Consider the following 21,812-nt stretch of genomic DNA (forward strand, 5'->3'; position numbering starts at 1 on the left):
CAAAATCAGGTCTTTGGAATGTCTGTCATTATCCAGGATGCTAATGAGCCAACTGTTAGTTAGGTCACCAAGACTGTTAGGTCACCAACTGTTAGTTAGGTCATACATTTCTCAATGTATAGCTGTATATATCTTAGAAAGTGACCACATAAACAAAAACTGCTTTAGACATGCATGTGCCTAAACCATTCCATACCTGCACTGAGACAGAAATTGCAGCTTATACACAAAATTACTGCATTGTATAGTAATTACTGTACAGTAATTATCTGTAAAGTACAGTGATTGTAAGAATTACTTCTTTTGTCCATATTTGATGTTTGTGTATTGCTTCTGCTGCTTGATTCTTCTCCAGTCATTCAAAAGCAAGGATTATGTGCAGCCTCTTCAGAGCTTCAGGCCATTTTGCCCTCCACAAAGCCATGTCCACCATGACAGTTTTTCACATGGCCTCCTTTTAGCAGCACATTGATGAGAATGGCCTAGCTAGATCAGACCACAGGCCCATCTATTCCAGCACAGGCCCACCTTGTTCACTGGCCCATCTAGTCGATTTAGTCCAGGTCCATCTAGTCTAGTCCAGCACAGGCTCATCTCGCTTCCCACAGATGCCAACCTCTGGGAGGCCTAGGACATGTAAGCAGACAGCTCTCTCCCACTTTGCCTATTCCCAGAGACCACGGCTTACTGCACTGCCATTGCAGCATCAATCCTAAAGTCAGCATGTCTCAGATTTCCACAGAAGTGATGTGAACCGCACTTTAAATGAATGGGCAACTCTCACTGGAAGGATGAAATATGGCTCAGAGGACAATTGCTAACTCCTGCACTACATCAAATTCACAAATTATGGTTAAACTATTAAGGAAAATCTGTCAGACTTGTGTCTCGCTCTTCCTCCAAGAAATTAATGGCTATACACAAGAAGAACTTTGTTGGGTAGATAAGACTGAGAGATAATCAGCTTTGTGGTTGAGTGGGAATTTGAACATGAGGTCTCCCTGGTCTAGGTCTAATATTCTAACCAGTACTCTGCATAGACTTACAAGAAAGTTATATGGGAACAACTACAGAACAGCCTTGTCATCTTTTGTACCAATGAACAGGTCACTCATACATACCTTCCCGCCCCATGAGAAAGGAATAAAAACACAAATGGTTAATGCTGAGATACATCCAGCCCTGGCGGGGGACCTTCCCTTTCCAATAACTGCAGGAGTAGTAATTCACCAGTTTCTCCTCTTCCGGCATCCCAAACAGTTTGTGAAACTTCACTATTGCTTCCTTAAACTTTTCGGTGTCATCATCCTCCCTGATACCATTGATTTTGTTATATTCTGCTATGATGCCCTGGAGCAGAAGAGTAAACAAAACAATTTAGTCACCCAGAAAATATTTATAAGAAATTGTATGTTTCCATTCAGTCACAGAATATCACAGAACAGAGACACGCATGCCTTCTGTATGGTCCAACAGGCATGTTTAAGTGATATAAGGCTATAAACCAATTAGAAGAGTAAGCGATCAGCAAACACAGTGGCAGGAGGACATCTGCATGGGGGAGGCTGGTTTTTCCATTTTCTTCTTACTTGGAGCTTGGATTGCCAAGAAGGGAGCCAATGATGGAGAATATGATCAGTCTCTCGCTAATAAGGTCTAGCTAGCTCAAAGAGGATATTCCAGCTTATTCCAGGATATTCTAGCTCCTGTGATAGCCAATACTGGAGAGGGGGTGCTTTCCTAAGGCCTACCATGGTTGGCAAGTCACTAAAGAGGATGACACCAAAACGGCGAATCCCTTTAGGCTGTCTATTCAGGTGGCCAGAAGAGCAAAGGCTCACAAGGGCTGGTTGTTTTGGACCCAGGTAAGAAGGGCATCCTCCCGGGATTTGTGGCACCATCATGTGTTTGAAAAGTCAACATGTGTCACATAGTAAAACACAGATGAACATATGTGAGGGCTTGCTCAGTTGCGGCACCTACCCTTTGGAACTTCCTGCCTTGGGAGACCCACTTAGCTCTCTTCCTAATGACATTCTCTTACAAACACTTCGTTTTGGCAAGCCTTTGGCCTGTTGATTAATTTTGCTGGTTCTCTCTTTCTCTTTTTTTAACATACTTTTTGGGTCTTTGTCATTTTATCTGCCACTTGGCTGCTCACGGTTTACAATGGTTTTGGAATTGCATTTTTAATTTTTTTATGCTAGCCACTTTGGTTGGTTCAAGTTTTGAACTGAAAGATAGGGTCTAAGTACTTTCTAAAATAAATGAGCAGGAAGGGCCTGTGGGTTCTACTGCTTAAAAACACAGAGGACAAAACCTGTTATTTTGATTTAATGGACCAACAGAGAGAAGGGCAATGCAAGAGTCAAGCCTGCCAAGCTCAAGATTGGGCTCTAAGTCCACTCTCCCAAGAAGACTTAGGGATTAGTTTCTCTCTAAAGACTGCACCCCAGGCTATCTAGAAAACAGTTTTGAGAACTGCTGGAAGCTTCAAAAGGAGCATGTGATCTGGCCCAGACGTTTGCTGTTACAAGATAAATGTTCAGGAATCTCAATGAAGTAGCAAAGCCCTTGGCATGCTTAATGTCATTCTTTGGATTTCATCCCCTCTGCACAATTTGATTAGACCAGGGGTGCTCAATAGGTGGATCGCGATCTACCGGTAGATCGCGAGGCAAAATGAGTAGATCGCGGAGTGCCGACCCCCCCCTTCAGGTGCCTCTGGGAGGAAACGCCAGGAGTAAGGCCCATTGTACTCAATGGGGCTTATTCCCAGGTAAGTGTGGCTAGGATTGCAGCCTCACAGCCTAATCCTAGGCATGTCTACTCAGGAGTAAGTCCTGTTCTACTCAGTGGGGCTCAAGGTACACCAACATACATTGTACACATAAATGTTATATGTTATGATGGCGCGAACATTGTAAATAAAACTCTGGTAGATCTCCGGGCCTTGTTGGGTTTCAAAGTAGCTCTCGAGCCAAAAAAGTGTGAGCACCCCTGGATTAGACTGTCACTGGAAGCACAGCTTTTTCTAAAAATAAAAATCAACACACAAGATAACCAGGTATAAAGATAAAATACACAATAGGCTCTCAAGAACTACCAATGACAACACACGCACTACCTGTATTTTTCCTCTGACAAATGTGTTGATGTCATTTTCATTTTCAAAGATTGAAAGAGTTTGTAGCAAATTCTGCTCAAGCCACTCCCAGTGCTCAGTTATTTCTTTTCTTGAACAACCTATGAATAAAACAAGTTGTTGGATGAAGTTGTCTGAACTTTGTTTAACATAAAGCACATAATTATTTCCATGTCATTCAGTCACCTGACTGGATGAGTAGAATCTGCCTGGCTTCTCCCCTCCCCCCCCCAAAAAACCGGCTTGGTTGCCCAATCAGTAGGTGCCATGTTAATCTCAGTAGGAGGCTTGGCAGGGCCTCTGAGAGGAATTTTATCGGGGAGGGGGACCCCTTTCTAAAGAGGGAGGGGGTGAAACAGAGTTGGGAGGTCGCAATGGGGGTGGGCAGAATGGGGGTAAAACAGGCAGGAGGAAAGTGGCAACAGCTGGAATAGCCTTGGAGCCTGGTCTACCAATCTTCCCAATGCAGAGCTCAGGTCTACCTGCCTGCCCGGCGTTGGCAGCTAGATACAATAATATGGAAAACCAAACACACTCCTAAGACTCTCTAAAATCTTTCAAATATAGAAAATCATTGCAGGAGATTGTACTTAGTAGCAAGCTAGAATGAAAAGTGTCCTTTGTACACCAAAACTGACTTCTGCAGTACCTGCAGTCCCGCCGCTGTGTTGCCGAGCTACTATACACTCCTTCATGGTAAGTGGATCCACAAGCCAAAGAGCTACTGCGGCAGGCCAGTTTCCTCTCAGATGTGACAGTGTTACTGTTAAGGAACGTATGCGTTCTTGGGCCTAGTGTTTATGGCTTGTGGCTACCATGTGCCCATGGTAATGCCCCAAGCATCCTGTGTGAGCTGCGAGTATGGATGAGATTGGAAAATGTAAGATTCCAGGAAATTTCTGGGCCCCCTCTTTTGGCTCCTGGGCCCCCTTTCTGACCCTGGGCCCAGGTACAAATTACTCTCTTTACTCCCCTCTCCTAGGCCCTGAGGCCTGGCAAATCCAAACATGAAAAAGAAACAAATAAACATCTGGCACATGGCTGTCTGGGAATGGTGTTTTCAAAGGATGAAGACTGCTGGGGTATCCCAGCAGCTTTGAGGCTGCTCAACCAGCATAGAAGCTTCTGGGGCATTAGACATTTCCAGGAATAAGGAAAAATAGACCAAAATGGAAGAAAAACAGGACATTCAACATGCTTCCAAATAACTTGTGCAACTAGAAGAAAAGAAATAATCTGTCCAAATGATTTTTCCCATTTTACAGAAATGGAGGAGACTGAGGCCAAGACAGTGGTTTAAGTAGTCCATTGATGTTATCATCACAGTTTCAAGAGTGGGTTTAACAATTTGCTATTCATTGTTCTCTCAATACTAATAATACATAGAGCAGGGGTGTCAAACTCATTTTATACAGAGGGCCACATAGCATTCATGATGCCTGCTGAGGGCCGGAAGTGATGTCATTAGGCTAGAAGTGGTGTCATTAAACAGGTCATAACCAAAAATAAACACTTTTTCTCACTTAGGAACTCATTAGCTGCAAATAACAAAAGAGAAAATATATGAATCTTGATCATATTTTAAGATATGGGAGAGCCCAATTTTCATGTGGGCTGCCCTTTTAGCGGTAACTCCTCAGCACTACTCAGCAGTTGAAAGTCTGAGGGTCATATAAAAAGCTTCCACGGGCTGCATCCAGCCCCCGGGCCTTATGTTTGACACCCCTGACACAGAGTATAATCTAGCTGAAGTCAAGTACATTTATGTCCCATGGATTTCAATGATAGAGTTGAGCATGTGCTTTACTTCCACCTGTTGTAATCAATGGGGCTGAAAAGTGCTTAGCTCTAGCAGGATTGTGCCCATACATTATACTGTATCCCTGAATTAATATAAATATTACATCTTTACTATAAATCACCAAAGAGCTAGTTACAGCAGAGTCAGAAAGGCGTGGGTATATGCAGCATGCAAATCAATTACTTCCTATCCACTAAATTATAAAGCTAACACAGTAGAGAAGATATTTCCAGGGAATTGCAAGCATAAGCTTCTCTGACACAGTTCTGCTGATGAGGAATGAGATCATTTTGTGCTGCTTCCAGGGAGGCCTTACATTTCTGCTCTGCACTTGGAACACAAATCATTTGTGAAAGTGGACATAATTTAAATGAGAGCAAACGCTCATATGTGATCATCATACTGGGCTTTGCTTGAGATTACTGTATGAAAATGCATAATGCTGGATGCGGCTTTAAAAGGGTTGAGTTATCCTTCCTGTAGCTTTCACATACCTACAGAGAGCCATTGGACAACATATAAGTTATACAGTGCGCCAGCTCTATCCACGGATTCAGGACCTGCAGATTTCATTGGTTCTCAAGCTTTTAGCACCCAGTGGTTCTCAAGCTTTTAGCACCGGGTCCCACTTTTACAATGAAAATCTGTCAGGACCCACTGGACGTGATGTCATGACTGGGTCATGACAGGGTAGCATCAAGTCTAACATAATAAAAGGAAAATACTGAAATGAATGGGGACCCACCTGAAATTGGCTCGTGACCCACCTAGTGGGTCCCGACCCACAGTTTGAGAAACAATGGCATGGAGCATTTTTCAGGCAAAAGAGGCATTCTTTCAGCACATCAGAGCCTTTGGGAGGCCTTAGAAGGTCACTTCCAGTCTTTTGGATAAAAGGGTTACCTTCTAAGGCCTTAAAACATCACTTCTGGTTTTTCTGAAAAACTGGAGGTGATCTTCTAAGGCCTCCCAAAGTCCTTAGAAGGTGCACAGCCTCCCCAGCCCTCAGAACCTCCGCTGAAGGCAACAGGGGCACAACTCCTGTTACCTCTGGAGCAGGGGTGTCCAAAGTTTTTGACAGGAGGGCCACATAGTCTCTCAGACACTGTGTCCGGGGGCCAGGGAAAAAATGAATTAATTTACATTTAAAATTTGAATAAATTTACATAAGTTTACATAAATGAATATATTGAAGATGAACTTATATGAATGAATGAAGGTCTTGCAATAGCTCAAGGCCTATAAAAGGCCTTGCACAAAGCAAGGCTGGCCTTTCCTTTGCTGCTGCTACTGCATCACAGACGTGAAACAGCAAGCTGTGGAGGGAGCCCTCATCCCACAGCTCACACGAGAGGTCAAACAGTCTCCCTCAAGCTGAGAGCAGTTGCGTCGGGCCAGTGTGGGCTCCAACAAACCTCCAGAGGGCCAGAGGCTCATTGGAGACTAGGGGCTCCCTGAGGGCCGCATTGAGAGGCCTTGAGGGCCGCAAGTGGCCCCAGGGCCGGGGTTTGGGCACCCCTGCTCTGGAGGATAACAGGGCCCCCAACACACACAGATTTCATCATCTGCAGAGGGCCCTGGAAGAGAACCCCCGCAGATAACACAGGGCACTCTTAAATCAAAATCATGTGGGTGATGCAGAAGAATGTCTTGCCTTGTGCCAGCCCAGGTGGGTTGCAAACATGCCATAAGGCACATTTGCGCCTCCTCGTGAGTCGGCTAGGCCGGAGCACAGAGGTGCACAGGCCTGTGGAGGCTGACTTCAGCCTCCACACCAACTGAGAGACTGAGCTTTGCATCTGCTGAGCTTGGCTGATACAAGGTTCTGGAGTGGGCAGGGAGGAGGCGAGGAAGAGGTGTTCCAGGGTGGGGGGAGGGAGGGTGATGGGCAGCCCTGGGGTGGGCAGGTGGGGAGGGGGAGGCGGAGCTGGCACCCGGCAGTTATGCTGGATCCCACCCCATTCCCCAAGCAGTGTGGAGTGGCTTCAAGCCACTCCGCTCTTCTTAGACTTGCACCACCTCAGGTGGTGGCACAAGTCTGAGGAGACCCATAGTGGCTGCAGTGGCTTACCCAGGGGTAAGGGGAATAGTTTCCCCTTGACTCCTGCTGAGCCACTTTGCAGCCCTATCTTTCACTGGACACAGCACAAGCCTCCTAGCTTGTCTGTTCCAGGCAAGAGAGGATTGCACTGTGAGTTGCACATATTCTAAAAAAGTACAATTTTAAGAAGTTTAAAATTGAATCAGGGCCCAATTCTATCCTACTTTCCAGAGCTGATGTAGCCACAATGCAACCCTGGGATAAGGGAACAAAGTTCCCTTATCCCAGGGTTGCATTGGGCTGCTAGTAAATTAAAGGCCCAATCCTAACCAAATTTCCAGGGCTGATGCAGTCATGCCAATGGGGTGTTCACAGGATCCTTCAGTGGAGGGGCAGTCATAGACGGCTCCTCAAGATAAGGGAACTCCCTTATCTTGAGGAGACGTCCATGACTGGCCCTCCACTGAAGGATTCAGCAAACACCCCATTGGCACGGCTGTACCAGCCCTGGAAATTTGGATAGGATTCGGCCCTTAATTTACTAGAAGCCAAATCCTATGCATGTCTACTCAGAACCAAAGCCCAGTCAGTTCAATAGGATCTACTCCTAGGTAAACACGTATAGGGTTGCAACCTTACAGCAATTAAGGATGAAATCTTATACATGTTTCCTTGGGATTAATGGAACTTTTGAGTAGACCATGCACAAGATTGCACTTTAAGTATGTGAATATACTAGGTATGCAACGCTCCCTCCACCAGCCCTTGGAGGAGGCAGCAGCAGGTTCCAGCATGAACCTACTCATCAATTAAAATTATCTTCTGAGATCCTTCTCTGGGTTCTCCCATCTTCAGAAATGAGGTCACCATCTTTTGAACTCCCTCCTGAGGACGTTTGCCTGCTGTTTTCATTATCATTAGACCAGCCTATTTACCTGACCTTTTAAGTAACTTCTGTGGTTCTCTCCTGCACGATTGGTTTTAGAAAATTACACTACTGTTTGATTTCATTTTATGTTGCTTTAATTCATTTGCATGCTTTTATTGTTGCCATTTTAATCCTTGCAATTATTTTGGGGACTTTTTTTTTTAACACTTGAAAGGAGTGGTAGACATTTTAAAAATAAATGATCATTGCAAATTTGAATATAAAATAAGCACATTCAAAGAGTTTCCCCAAAGACACCTCCTGAACTAGTGAGAACAATTGTTGCTATACGCTTTCACCTGGGACATTACAAATCGTGCCTTACAAATTCTAACATAAAAATCCCTGAAAATGTTATATAGCAAAGAAAAAAAATTGATTCTGTTTTTTCATTTACAGATGCAGATATGTCTTTCTGTGAAACAAAGATACAAACTTACCTCCCCCCCTCCACCCAAAAAGAGAATCCATCACATGTGTTGTGAAGGCATTCCAGTTCACAGAAAAAAAAGGAGGCTCAGTGGAACTCTGCACTGATACAGATCACAATTTATAGTCTATAGACAATACAGAAATCATACTTTCCAACTTTTTTCAACTCACGGCACACTGAGAAGGCACTAAAATTGTCAAGGCACACCATCAGTTTTCTGACAATAGATAAGGCACACTGCACATTGCTGTGTGCAGTCTCCCTGTATTTCAGAACACCTCTGGTCACATCCAGAGGCTACAGTACATTCCTCCAGATGCAGGTTGGGGACCTGCATTGAGTCAAATCTGCAGGTTCCAAACCCATGGATAATTAGAGCCCACCTGTATATGACCCTCCCCCAAACTCCCATGGCACACCTGAGGACCATTCGTGGCACACCAATATGTCACAGCACAGTGATTGAAAGTAGCTGTTATAAGCAAATGTTTGATGCAGTTAAATGACCTTCAGATATTTTCTAGTCTGAATGTTTAATCTGCCTACTCTATACCAATCAAGGAAAATCATGGCAAGGTCTCTGCACAGCATATTCTGCGATATGCTGGATAGTTACACGGAACATTCTATCTTCCAGCAATCTGTTCTTTGTATCCGAATTTATATACTTACCACAGGCAATAGTCCAGTATATCATAGAGTCTGGAGCCTGGTATAGGATTCGATATGGTGCAACCCTTGCACTCGAGTCAAGAACAACATCAAGAGTACCCACAAGGAGACCTAGAAAAAAAGAAATTCAGTTCCTGAACAGTGTTGATACCTTGTGGTAGACATAGTTGGTTGAGTCCAAAGAACTGTGAGTGCTAGCATTAGACTGTAAATACTTCTATGATAGTTCACGTACTCAGTACTGTAACAGGTGAATTCTACAGCCATCTTCATGATTGTGCTTGAATAAGAGGTTGCACAGTCTTGTGTGGGTGGAGGTGCATATCTGGATTTTGTTTCTCTTTTCTCACATAGCAGTCTGGCAAGAGGAGAGGCAGCCCTGCCATTACTGAAAGACACCTTCCAGACATGGAAGGCCACTTTTGGATCCAAGCCAAAAAATATGCAGTGCAACAGAACACTTTAGTTTTAAAAAAGGGGGGGAGTGTTTACTGACAAAGAGAAAGATAAGATTTTCAATATGAGAGCCATCATGTACAATTATGAGATTTGTTGTCCTTGGATGTGGCTGTTTAGAAACCAAAATGCTACTCTGAGCTCTTTTGAAGGCCAGATAAAAATGTGGCATATAATGTTCAGTATGTTTCACCAAAGAAGTCAAAAGGAATAAAGTCAAGATATTTAAAGCACACAATTTTTTACACATCCATTGCACACATGGATGGTGCTATATAAATACAACTAGTCACACAGTTTGACTTACTGGGGAAAGGATCAAAAGGTGTCCTTCTTCATGCATGAAGTGTCTTTCCTGCATGGAAGGGATGTTTTGTAACTTGCATCAGAGTGTTGCATGAGAAAAGCGAACCTCAGTTCAAATATGGTCTTCTGCCTTTGCAAAGAGAAGCATAAGAACTGCTTGCTACAGAATGTGTTATATTATAACCCTTTATGAGTAGCCTGAGTAAGCATCTGTACAACCGTACTAGTGGCTAGTTTTCCTTCTGCTCACCATTCTTTGGATCCAACTCAATCTAGAACTTTACTGTTCATACTTCTGAGTAGACTTATAGTATCATCCTTTCATCACAGTGTTTCAGGTCACATGCTACTGGAATGTTTAACTAAACACAGACGGTTTCTCAGCCTGTTTCTGAACTCTTCCTTCCATGCATACATCGCCCCCCATTAGCCCAGCGATTTTCAACCTTTTTCATCTCATGGCACACTGACAAGGCACTAAAATTGTCAAGGCACACCATCAGGTTTTTGACAATTGACAATTGACAAACTGACAACACCATGCTGCCAGTTCAGGGCTCACCTCCCCCATTGGCCCTACTAATAAATGATCTTCTCCCAAATTCCTGTGGCACGCCTGTGGGCCACTCATGGCACACCAATGTGCCATAGCACAGTGGTTGAAAATGGCTAGCCTAGTGCAATGATCCAGCCTTTCTCAGTCAACGCATAGTCCAAATGGTCAAACAGTGTTTGTAATTCCGTCACAGAAATCAGAGGAGCTGATTTCTCCTCTGGAAATGTATCTGATCATAGTTCTTTAGCCACAAGTAAGTAATCTCTCCATTTCTTCCCTCTATTCATACCCATTAGCTTGCTCCCTTGTTTTAGTCTCGGTCAATAAGAAAGAGGCATAGACTGTGAGGCATTTAACATATTGAACTGCACTCTTCTGATATAAGAGCACCAAGTACTAAATAATTGAACATAATTTGAGACTTTGACCTTGGTTGTCATGTCTGCTCTTTGGCCTTCTTTGCGCATGAAGAAAATGCACTGTTGAGCATTTCCCCAATTTTCCTTGGCAGGTTTCAAACAAATTCAAGAAATGGCAATCTTGACTCACTTGAAATTTCCTCTTCTGATACATTTGTATAGCAAATGGTATCAGAGGTGCCTCAGTACGTGCTGCCCATAGCACAAGAGGAACATCTCACAATCATGTTTGCATCCTCAGTACATTACCAGTATAGTAATGACGAAACACCTCAATAGGGTAAGTGAAGATTAGTATTTCATGGGTGGAGCTGCCATCCCTAGACGTATCATCCTCTTCTCATCAAACAGCTAGGTCATACACAGCCCGACACCCTCCCCAAAGGAAAATCGTTCCATCATGAAATAAGACCAGCCCATAGGATGCCACCCACCCCTGATTTAATATTTACATAAATTCATATTTATTAATGTTAGTAAATATTTAGTGTCAGAAGGTGCCTAATTTCCTTGTTTTCCCTTGATTTTTCCTCCTTATTATAATTCTGTGACAAACTTTGTGTAATCTGCTGTACCTCCGTCCACATCTTGATTGTCTGGGGGCCTCTTTGCTTCCCTCCAATCTCAAATGGTGGGTCATGACCAAATGTCTGGTGGAACCTGGGTTGGGTCCCACCCACCCTTGCATCTGGTTGGCTCTGAATTGGAGCCTTCCAGACACTGGGCCTCTGCAGGCCTCAGAAGGCCTCCAGAAGCAGCCAGAAAGTCACCTTTGGTCTTCTGGGTTCATGAAAGTGACTTCTGGCTGCTTCCAGAGGGCTGGGGAGGCCTTCTGAGGTCCGGTGCTGGAGATGGAGGTAGGTCGAGGTGGCCTCCACCACAAAACAGGTGGGTCATAGTGGGAGGAAGTTTGGGAACCCCTGCTCTAATCCAAGGCTATCACCCTGCTAGCACTTTCTTTGAACAATATAAACATCTTTAAACACTCTCCTAAATATTATAATCCTTTTCAGTGCATTTTTAACAGCTTTGAATGACAAGATATTCCTTACACATAATAAAGGTGGTGAACCAATGCAAGCTTTGAAAACATGTGCAGAAGACACCCCATGGAGGAAGCACTGGCTGACCTCGCAGGTTACAAATGCCAACTATAAAGCTCCAATACAGGATTCATACTTAAGGAAATACATTTCAGGTTCTTCCATTTTCACATGATTGCATTTAGAGATGAGTCAGATTCCTCTATCCATGTGCACCATAATAAGGCAAAAGAGGAAACAATGAAAGCACCAGCATTAACATGGATATTACTGAATGCACAAAGCCTGAGCTAAGCAGAGGCTTCTGTGAACTGTCACCATGTTTTTCTTGCATATTTTTAGGATTGTTATTAAACCAGGCCTTTTGCATGCTCTCTTGCACTTGTTTTCAACTTCTTTTTCTACTTTTTCTACATATATTCCTGCTTACCAAGGATTTCACTTCATTCATCTGATGGCAGATTGTAATAATTACACTACATTAAATGTGTCCCAGCAATGCAAGATGCTTTACGGGGTCGCAAAGTGCAACTTGCCATTCCACACAGCCAGCCACTGCCACGAGCAGCATCAGCCACAACCCAGCAGTCTCTGGAGAAATCCCGGCACCTGTAAGTCAGCACAGAAGGTGGGTGGTGGGCGAAGGTGGGTGAAATGAGGTGGGGAGGGATGTGTGTGTCAATGACGTAAAGGGGGCAGTATTTGTGGCAGCAGCTCTGCCAATATCCTATCCCCTTTCGCAGCCTCAATTCACCTATCAGGGTCCACTCAGACTTGTGCCAGCAAAGTAGCTGGTGCAAATCTGAGTAGACCCAGTAGGGTAGCAGTTGCATCAGTCCTGGAAATTTGGATAGGATTTGGCTGCTCGTCTTTAAGGTGCCACAAGACTCTTTGTTGCTTTTGCAGCTACAAACATGGCTACCCCTCTAGAAACAACAGATGACAAAGATTTCCTATTCTTTCCCTTTTGGGGTTCAGATGTTGAATCATCCAGCTGAAGCTACACAACTTTGATAACCTATGGGCTGAACCCTACCACAGCTGATGCTTCCTGCACATTGGTCTCATCTGTCAGTACTGTGGGTCATTGTTGGAGTCCAGCCTGTAGAGACTGGCTGATACCAATTCACGGAAAGTTAGTGGAACAAAATAGAAAGATAGAAACCAATAAACTGCATAAGTTTGAATAAGAAAACTAAGGCTTACTGGATCAAATGTTTAGATGTTCCTATGCTGCATAATGAAATAGCAGAGGGATAGAAACAACGCAAGAATCTGCCATTAAGGAGATAGAGTTCAAGTTACAGTCATCCATCATAAGTGAATGCTCGATGAAGACACCAGTGCTTTGTCTCCTATTTTTGCTGCCCTTCTCTTTAAATGTAGCTTATATTCAATACAGGCTGTAGTTCCACAGTGACTGCACAGGGGACATGCTTTGAATACCAGGGATGCTCCATGGATTGCTTAATAAGGGTGTGGCTTTCAGTGTGGTTTTCAGTTTCAGTCTCAGATAAATCTAAACAGATACTACACATTAGCACCAATGTAGCAAGACCTATGCTGGACATCAGCCAAATTTGAAAAGGCAAAATGCATTCACTGAGGACTCAGTCCTATGCACACCTTAATGGGAATAACAGCCCAATCCTGACGGGCTCGCGCCGGCCCACTTCCAGTGTGCACTGTAGCAAATGTACTGTAAAGCACGCCTGCAACAGTCTCCACCGGTCCAGTGCCAGAGCAGGCTCAGAGCCAGCCCATGCTGATTCAGTGCCAGGGGACAGGGGCTGCTGTCCAGACCTCCAGGCAAGCGCTAGGCAGCAAAGAGGTAAGTCTGGCTGGTAGGGGGGTATGCCGGGGGGGGGGAACATGGCAGCGGAAGATAATGGGGTGGGAATGGGATGAGACCTATGGAGCTCTGCTCCATGGGATCCATTGCCCCTCATCGGGCCTCCAGGCCTGACATGGGGCTGCTTTACTCTGCGCTGGTTAAATAGCCAGAGCAGAGTCACATAGCCACATTGCTGGTGGCTTTTTACCTGACCGGAGAGAAGGGGACAAATGTCATTTGCCATTTTGGCGCTGCTACAAACCTGGGAGCCAGGTAACTTAAGATTAGGCTGTAAGTCACATTGAGCACAGTGGAACTAACAGCCTAATCTTTGCTGCAGAATCTCTTTCGATTCCCTATACAATGGCTTTGACACTCCCTGCTCTGCTCTGTGAGCAGTTGTTACTACTACTACTACTACTACTACTACTACTACTACTACTACTACTACTACAGGTATTTATATACCGCCTTTCTTGGTCTTTATTCAAGACTTTATTCAAGGTGGTTTACATAGGCAGGCTATTTAAATCCCCGTAGGGATTTTTACAATTGAAAGAAGGTTCTATCTTCCAAGAACCACAACATTCAGATGTTTCTTTCTGATCTGGCTTCACTTTCTGGCCTCCATCCTCCCACGCTCAGAGCTGATGGAATAACTCGGCTCAGCTTGTCAGCTGCTTCAAGGTTGCACGGTGCCGGTGGCCTCGAACTGACGACCTTGTGGATGTTATCTTCAGGCAAATGGAGGCTCTACCCTCTAGACCAGACCTCCTGCCCAATAATAATAATTACAGTTAATAATACCAGTTAATAATAACTGCCAGTTAATAATAATTACAGAATTTGTATACTGCCTTTCTCAATGAGTCTTACAGAGTCAAGGCAGTTCACATAGGCAGGCTATACAAAACTCATCTTTATTTCAAATGAGCTTTTACAATAATTGTTCTATGAATAGTTATAGAATCCTTCACTTCCAGATGGAATCCTTCATCATATCTGGCATCTGGGTATACCTTCCAAACTTCCAACCCTCTTCCAGAAGACTGTGAGAGTCCGTCACCCTCTCACATTCAGAGGTCACAACAGCGACTTCTCCTGGCTCTTGTCTTTTCATGACAGCTTTGTCTGCTTTTTTGGTCTCCCATCCAATTTTCAATCGGGACCACTCCTGCTTAGCATTCTTTGCTAAGACATTAGACAGCCATAAAAAAGCCACTCAGGAGCAGAGACAGCCACAACTGCGACACTCTGTGAGCTGGACTCAATCATTTCAATGAGCCTTACTCTGAAGTTGGCATGCAAAGGTCTGCAACAGGCATTTTGTGGGAAAAAAAAATCAGTGGTGTCATTCCTTGTTTATATTTCAGAAAAGAGTAGCAGAAGTTTGCCCTCGCATGCCATCAAGGCCCCAGGGAATGTGCAAATGTCTCATAAGATCTAATTTGTTTTTCTGTTAGATACAGGCCGCAAGCCTAACTAACTTTCCAACACTGACATAAGAGATGCAACTCTGATGTAAGGGAACAAACATTGCCTACCTTGAGAATGCCTCCATGACTGCCCCCCAATTGCAGGATGCAGCACATGCCCCACTGGCACAGCTATGCCAGTGCTGGCAAGTGGGTTAGAATTGTGTCCACAGAGAATGCCCAGCTTACCTGTTCAATTCTGTCTACCAGATTGAAGAGACTTTTTTTAAAAAAGAAGATGGATTAAGGCTGCAATCCTAACCCACTTTCCAGCACTGACATAAGGGCAATGCAACTCCGAGGTAAGGGAACAAGCATTGCCTTACCTTGAAGAGGTCTCCATGACTGCCCCCCAACTGCAAGATGCAGTATATGTCCCATTGGCACAGCTATGCCAGTGGTGGAAAGTAGGTTAGGATTGCACCGTAAGAGACACAAATTTGCTTTTGGTTCTCTATACAGGTGTCCCCACCATCTGTGGAGATTCCGTTCTCCCCCCCCATATAGAAAGTACAGATACGGGGGAACCCTATATAAAGTCTAATACAGTACTTCACTCTCCTCCCACCCCCACTACCTTAGTTTTTCTTTACTTTTTTATAATTTTCTTGCTTAATACTAGAAGTTTCTTGCTTAACTGAGGAACGCAAGATGCAAGCGGGGAGCCTGCATGCTAGTGGAGACTCTTGTTGGCATCCTTCAGTCTCGGCAGACTATGGTGTCACGCTCTGAATGGTGGTTCTGGAACAGAGTGTCCTCTCCAGTGCGTGAAGCCTGGGTAAAGTAGGTATGGAGGATAGACCGTTTCCCATGCAGCAAATCCCCCCTCTCCACGTCGCTGAAATGGTCCAATGGAAAAACAGAGGCCAATACGGTTGTTTCCAGCGGCGTCGCAGGAGTTGCCAGAACGCGACTGTGTTCAGCCGTGAACTGCCTCAGGGACTCCGGCTCCGGATTTTGCCTCGAGGTTGACTCCTGAAGCCTTTTCCATAACTGGATGTAGCCACAAGGCAGTGGAGGTTTGGGATCAGAGTTTTCCTTCTCTCAGATGAGCTGCCTTCCCAGGCTGACGAGTCCCATCTACCCGGTGGCTGTTTAGTCGCCTCTTATGACAAGTACAGCCAAACTGAGGGCCTATTCTAATCCCCAGCCCCCAGGGGATAACTAACCTAACCTGCTTCTTGGTAACATTTGGAGTCTCCCTAGCATGCAGGATGCCTCTAGCGTGCATGTCACATTCCTCACTTAAACAGGAAACTAGCTTCCAGACCTAGTAAAGATAAACAAAGGTAATGTGCATGGGATGCAGGGAACAGAAGATGAATGAAACCATTGATACCAGACCCACAGATAAGGAGAGGGACACCTGTATTTCAAAGGCAGCTCTTCTCCTTAAAGGTGCATTTTATTGACTGTTTTATACTGGAACATAAAACCATACCTTGTAAGAGAGCTCAGAGTCTCTTCAATATCAGATATTGTAGATTCTTACAAGTTTCCTGCCACCACACAATATCATCCATACATGATATCAGGTCCTCTTATATATCACAACACACAATCCAGATGACATTTGTCGAAGAATAAGAAAGCATGCATGTGCTGGGACTGGGAAGAAATCACACTCAAAAACATAGTGACAGTTATCACAGCCCATTTAAACTACATGGGCCCAACCCTACAGGGCATTTTGCAACAGTGCGCTTTGCAATCAGCACTTTGGCCAAGCACCAGCCAAAGTAATAGCTAGTTGTTGATCCACTTCCAATCTTCTCACAATCTGTCAGTCACCTGCAGTTGGCATTCTGCAGTCTCAATGTAGTCCACTGTCCATGCCCATTTTGTCAAATAAATTGGTAACTCAAATTCCTTTCTTGATGGAATGGATTGGATTCCTCTAGAAGGAATCTAAAGCTCATTAAGATGTCAGCCTCTAAACCTGAAAAGCCCAACAGATGACTTTTCCACACAAGGGCATAAGATGTGTTTGTCTACATACTCAAATCCTGAGATCCCCCTTCTAGTGTTTTGTATCATGTGGTCAGAGAGTAAGACCCCGGCAACCAATGCACTTATTTAGAATTCTGATAATATCTACTTTCACTGTAAAAAGTAATTTCCTAGCTCTTGCACTTGCAATCTGATCTTGGTACATAATGGGGGTGGAATCTGATGCAATTTGCCATACTTGACAAGTTGCCCACAATGGCTTAGAAGAACATACTCTGTTTCATGATACAGGGCTCAGGAGGGAGGGCAAAGCATCATTGTGGTACATTTGGCTTTTTGCCCAGAAAGCTATAGAGCAGAAGATTTTAAAAATCTTAGCAACAATGAATTCGCAATAACGAAGGAGGAATCTGGTCAGAACTAACAGAGATGACTGCATCAGTGGTTGAGTAATCAAATGGCAAAAGCTCAGTGGATCTTGTAGTTGAGACGTTCTTTAAAAAAGAAGCAAAGCATGCCACAAGGTGGCTAAGGACCCCACAAGATGTTATGTTCAACAGTGAGGGCATCACCAACCTGGAACCAAAACAGGAAGTACTTGTTATCGTTGTTGTTGGGATTTGGGTTTAACACTACCTGCACCAGCCAGGGTTTAACACTGACTTTGACGGGCAGGGTGCTGTCCAGTCACCAGCAACCACCTACCTCGTTTTTGTAGGAGGTGTGGTCCTCAAACTATTTCCTTTTTCCCTTTTTTTCTCACACTTCTTCTCCAGACCATCACAAGAGAAGGACATGTTGGATGTGTGCTCTGTCTCCACAATGGCTTTCCCCCACAACTGCAAACAAAGGCAACAGCTCCAGGGTTCTCAGCTCCTAAAGTATTAGCAGTTGTGTGCCTACCATTGACTGCCCTGGTGCAAATGCCCCAGGCGCCAGCCACTGGGACCCCACGGAAGCCTCTCTGAGGCTCCCAACGGGGGCGGAAACCGTGCTTCCAGTTTGCCGGAAGCACAGATTATAGCGCCAGGGAACCTCACAGAGGTTTCTCCGGCGTGGGAGGAGCTCGCGCGAGGCTCCATGAGCCTCCGGTGAGTAGGGGGGGCAGATTTCTGCCTGGGAGGGGCAGCAATAGCCTGCGGGGGACACTATCGCAGGGCTTTGCCCTGGGCGCAGGGCTGCGGAGGTCCACGGCTGAGTATTAGGGCCTCTGTTCAGAAGATGCATGTAATTAATGATCTGTAAGTATTTCTTATGAGACATTAACCAAGCCTCTGCTCCTCTGTATATGTTTATTGATAGCAACTAGCCTAGGTGATGGGATATACTTTTACCATAGGAAGGGAGGCTTCTGCTTATCACTCTGCTACTCTCCCCTCTCGCTTTCAACAATTATTTCCTAGCTTCCTAGTTACAGCAGATGCACCCATTTTCCTGAATTTTTAGTACTATTGCTGGTTTTGTGTGATTGCTGCCTATTCCCTATTAGTATATTCAGATTAGCAGTGATAAGCATGGGATCTGATGTCTGACTTGTCAGAACCCACTCTGCTGGCATTTTAGCATGCCATCTCTTGTACTGTAATAGCTGGAAAAACCAAATACTAGAAAACAGGAATGTACTACTAGGCTCCACAGCAGTTACAGATGGCTGCTAGAAAGTTGCCAAGTACCCTTAACCAGCCAAGTATGATCTTTTGTACCTACTTGGATGGAAAAAAAAAATACCCTTATACAAGATTTTCTTAGCACAGTTATGAATGAACAGAGGGAAGGAAAAAGATTATTGACCTAGTCACTGGACTTTAGGAACTTATGCGATTATCTAAAATGTGTTTAAAGAACTTTATTAATTATGTTTGCTTACACATTCTTAAGTACTCTCAAGCCTTTTATTCATGCTCAAGAAGAAATGCCAGTAGCTAGGTAACCAACCGCTTTACCCGAAGTTGCAGTTGCAAGGGTTTCATGGAGCTATATAGGTCAGAAAGACACGTGAAAGTCCAGTTCAAGTTTTGTCATTTGTGTGTCACAGCGTAAACCAACAGATTATTACTGGAAACATACAAAGCAGGATAGGCAACTATGAGCAGTACCATAGCAGAAGGACTGTAACTCATTAACAGAGTATATGCCTTGGATACAGAAGGTCCCAGCTTCATTCCCCGATATCTCCATGTAGAGCTGGTAGAGTCAGTGCAGTCAGTACTGTGCTTCATGGTCAATGGTCTGATCAACCATTTCTGCCTGGCTCACAGGTGTACACATTTGGTCCCTGTATATGCAACATTGGGCAGAAATGGCTTAAGAATACAACAGCTTCATATGTTACTTTAGAAGCACACTCAAAGCTGTAGGGCTGTATGTAAACTGCATTTTTGCATGCACATTATTAACTATATTTGCATAAATCATTTAATTCTGGATTATGACTGGTAATCATGTTTTTACTTATTTAGTGATGCCCATAAACATCTTTTGAATTTTTGTGTATCATTTAATTTTCAGAAACCTACCCAGTTCTCCATGTGGAAATGCAGTGGTGCCGGCTTGGTTTCTGCTGCATCCCACCGGGGAGTTCTGGCTGTTGGAGGACTCCTCAGAGTAATTTGTCCCCTTTACCTGGGGTAGGACTCAGCAGCTGCTATGGGTTAACTTGGACCTGCGCCAGCTCAGTCACTGGTGTAAGTCCATGTTGACCTGGGAAAGTGGATAAGATCTGGGAAGGGAGTCAGGATTTGGTGTGTGCTGCCGCCACCAGTCCTACCCCCTCTCAGGACTGATCAGCCTTCCCCTGTTCCCGTTACCACCCCATTCTGCCTGTCCCTGCCCCATTCAACCCTCTCCCCATCCTCCCTCTACTGCCTGCACAGTCTTTCCTCTGCTGGTGGATCTCTTTTGATCTGCCAGCACATGCTGGAAGGCTCCAGCCTTCCTGCTGGTGCACCATCAGCTTGCACTGCTGCAAAATGCTTTATAGCTGCTTCACGGCAGCCTGTGCAGGCAAAACACATGTTCTATCAGTGTACATTTTGGATAGAATTGGGTTGTAAGTATTCCAACGAGTTAAAATAACTAAGAATCCCTGGAACAAGTCACACACAAATACTGCAAAATATATATAATACAAATGTCTATGATCTTACAGAATTCCGTAGACAAAACTAGACAACTTTCTGCCCCAAGAAGATTACAGTCTAAAAAATAAGGATGAGGACCTAGACATTTTGAGCTGCTGATTGCTGAGATCATCCAATATCTGGTTATTTTTTTCAAAATTGTACTGATTTTTACAATCACAGTATTCTGTGATTCACAGAATCACAGCTGAGATTCAGAGTATTCTGAAGTCCAAACTAATGCGATGATGAAGTCACGGTTGTACTCAGTATGGTAACTATAAATCTAAGTTCCCCTCTCCACAAAGTATATCAGAGCTTCCCTTGAGATTACAATACTGTATTATGTATTTTCCTGCCCTGCTTCAGAGTAAATGGGGTGGGATGGGGCGGGGAAATGCCCACTGTTGTGATGTCATACCACAAGGGAATTTCTGCTACAGGTTATAGCAGGCTGGGGGAGGAAGTTAGACATGTTGTTTCAACAGCAGCCTGTTTAGGCTCATGTCCAGTCTGGACCCATGATTATCCAGCAGGTCAGAAAGAACTGCCTTGATGGCCACACTAGTGTCTTGACAGCCTTAGTATTAATGACCCCAATACAGAGGAAGTCTGTTGCTTATGCGTCAGTTGTTAGGTACATTTTGTATTCCTTCCTACCAGCAGAATAAATGTTGGCACGATGGCAAAGATTAAAGAAGGCTAAAGAAAATGCTCCTCATCTTTTTAGATGTCATCCTAAACAAGAGAAAAATGTATATGTGTATGGACACACTTGAAAAATGCCAATTATTGTCAGGAAATTTTTTTAGGCAAATCACTTTCATGGCAACACCATCTTCACAGTTTAAGGATCTTGCCTTATACAAATGAGGGCCACTGACTAATTAAATTCTGGGCCACTGAATTCTGGGCAGCAGAATTTGGGAGGTTCAGGTGGCAGATCAACAAGTAAGCCTTGTGTACTTATCTGATAGGGTTGTTGTAAAAACTACATCAAGACAAAATACATAAAGCAGTGGTTCTCATACAGCACTGGGACCCACTTTTTGAATGAGAATCTGTCAGGACCCACCAGAAGTGATGTCACAACCGGAAGTGACATCATCAACCGGGAAAATTTTTAACAATCCTAGGCTGCAATCCTACTCACACTTACCTAAGCGTAAGTCCCATTTACTATCATTGTTAAAAAAATATATACATAGTAGCTTGTTAAAAGTACAGATCTGTAACTTTTCCCCAAATGCAGTAACATGCCAAGGTAGCATCACGTCAAATATATTAAAAATAAAATATTGAAATGAATGGGGACTCACCTGAAATTGGCTCATGACCCACCTAGTGGGTCCCGACTCACAGTTTGAGAAACACTAACATCATAAAACATTTGGCACACTCAGAAAGGGTTATATAATTGTAAAGCATTATTATCATTCAAGAAAAAAAGTTATGATGGTCAGATCTTTGATGATATAGTTTCAGGTTGCCATTAAAAAAATTCTTACCTAGGCTAAGAAGTCATTACCTTATAAAAAAAAAATCCTATTCTTTCTTACAGTAATTTAAATCAGAAGTACTCAGACTATTCACATAACTTCTCCCACTAATTTTTAACAATAATCCTATAAAAG

The 21,812-nt window shown here is 44.0% G+C and overlaps 1 protein-coding gene across 1 annotated transcript in view; it reads right to left on the reverse strand.

Annotated features, from left to right (window-relative positions):
* The window catches only part of TBC1D9 (TBC1 domain family member 9), a 79,785-nt gene that overhangs the window by 50,083 nt on the left and 7,890 nt on the right, over window positions 1–21,812 (reverse strand). The window contains exons 2-4 of the mRNA XM_066632125.1: window positions 9,021–9,131; window positions 3,128–3,246; window positions 1,122–1,350 (exon numbers count right to left, since the gene is read on the reverse strand). Coding sequence (XP_066488222.1) covers window positions 1,122–1,350; window positions 3,128–3,246; window positions 9,021–9,131 — 459 coding nt within the window. The remainder of the gene's footprint in view (window positions 1–1,121; window positions 1,351–3,127; window positions 3,247–9,020; window positions 9,132–21,812) is intronic.

This window comes from Tiliqua scincoides, chromosome 6, assembly GCF_035046505.1.
Source record: "Tiliqua scincoides isolate rTilSci1 chromosome 6, rTilSci1.hap2, whole genome shotgun sequence".
NCBI lineage: Eukaryota > Metazoa > Chordata > Lepidosauria > Squamata > Scincidae > Tiliqua > Tiliqua scincoides.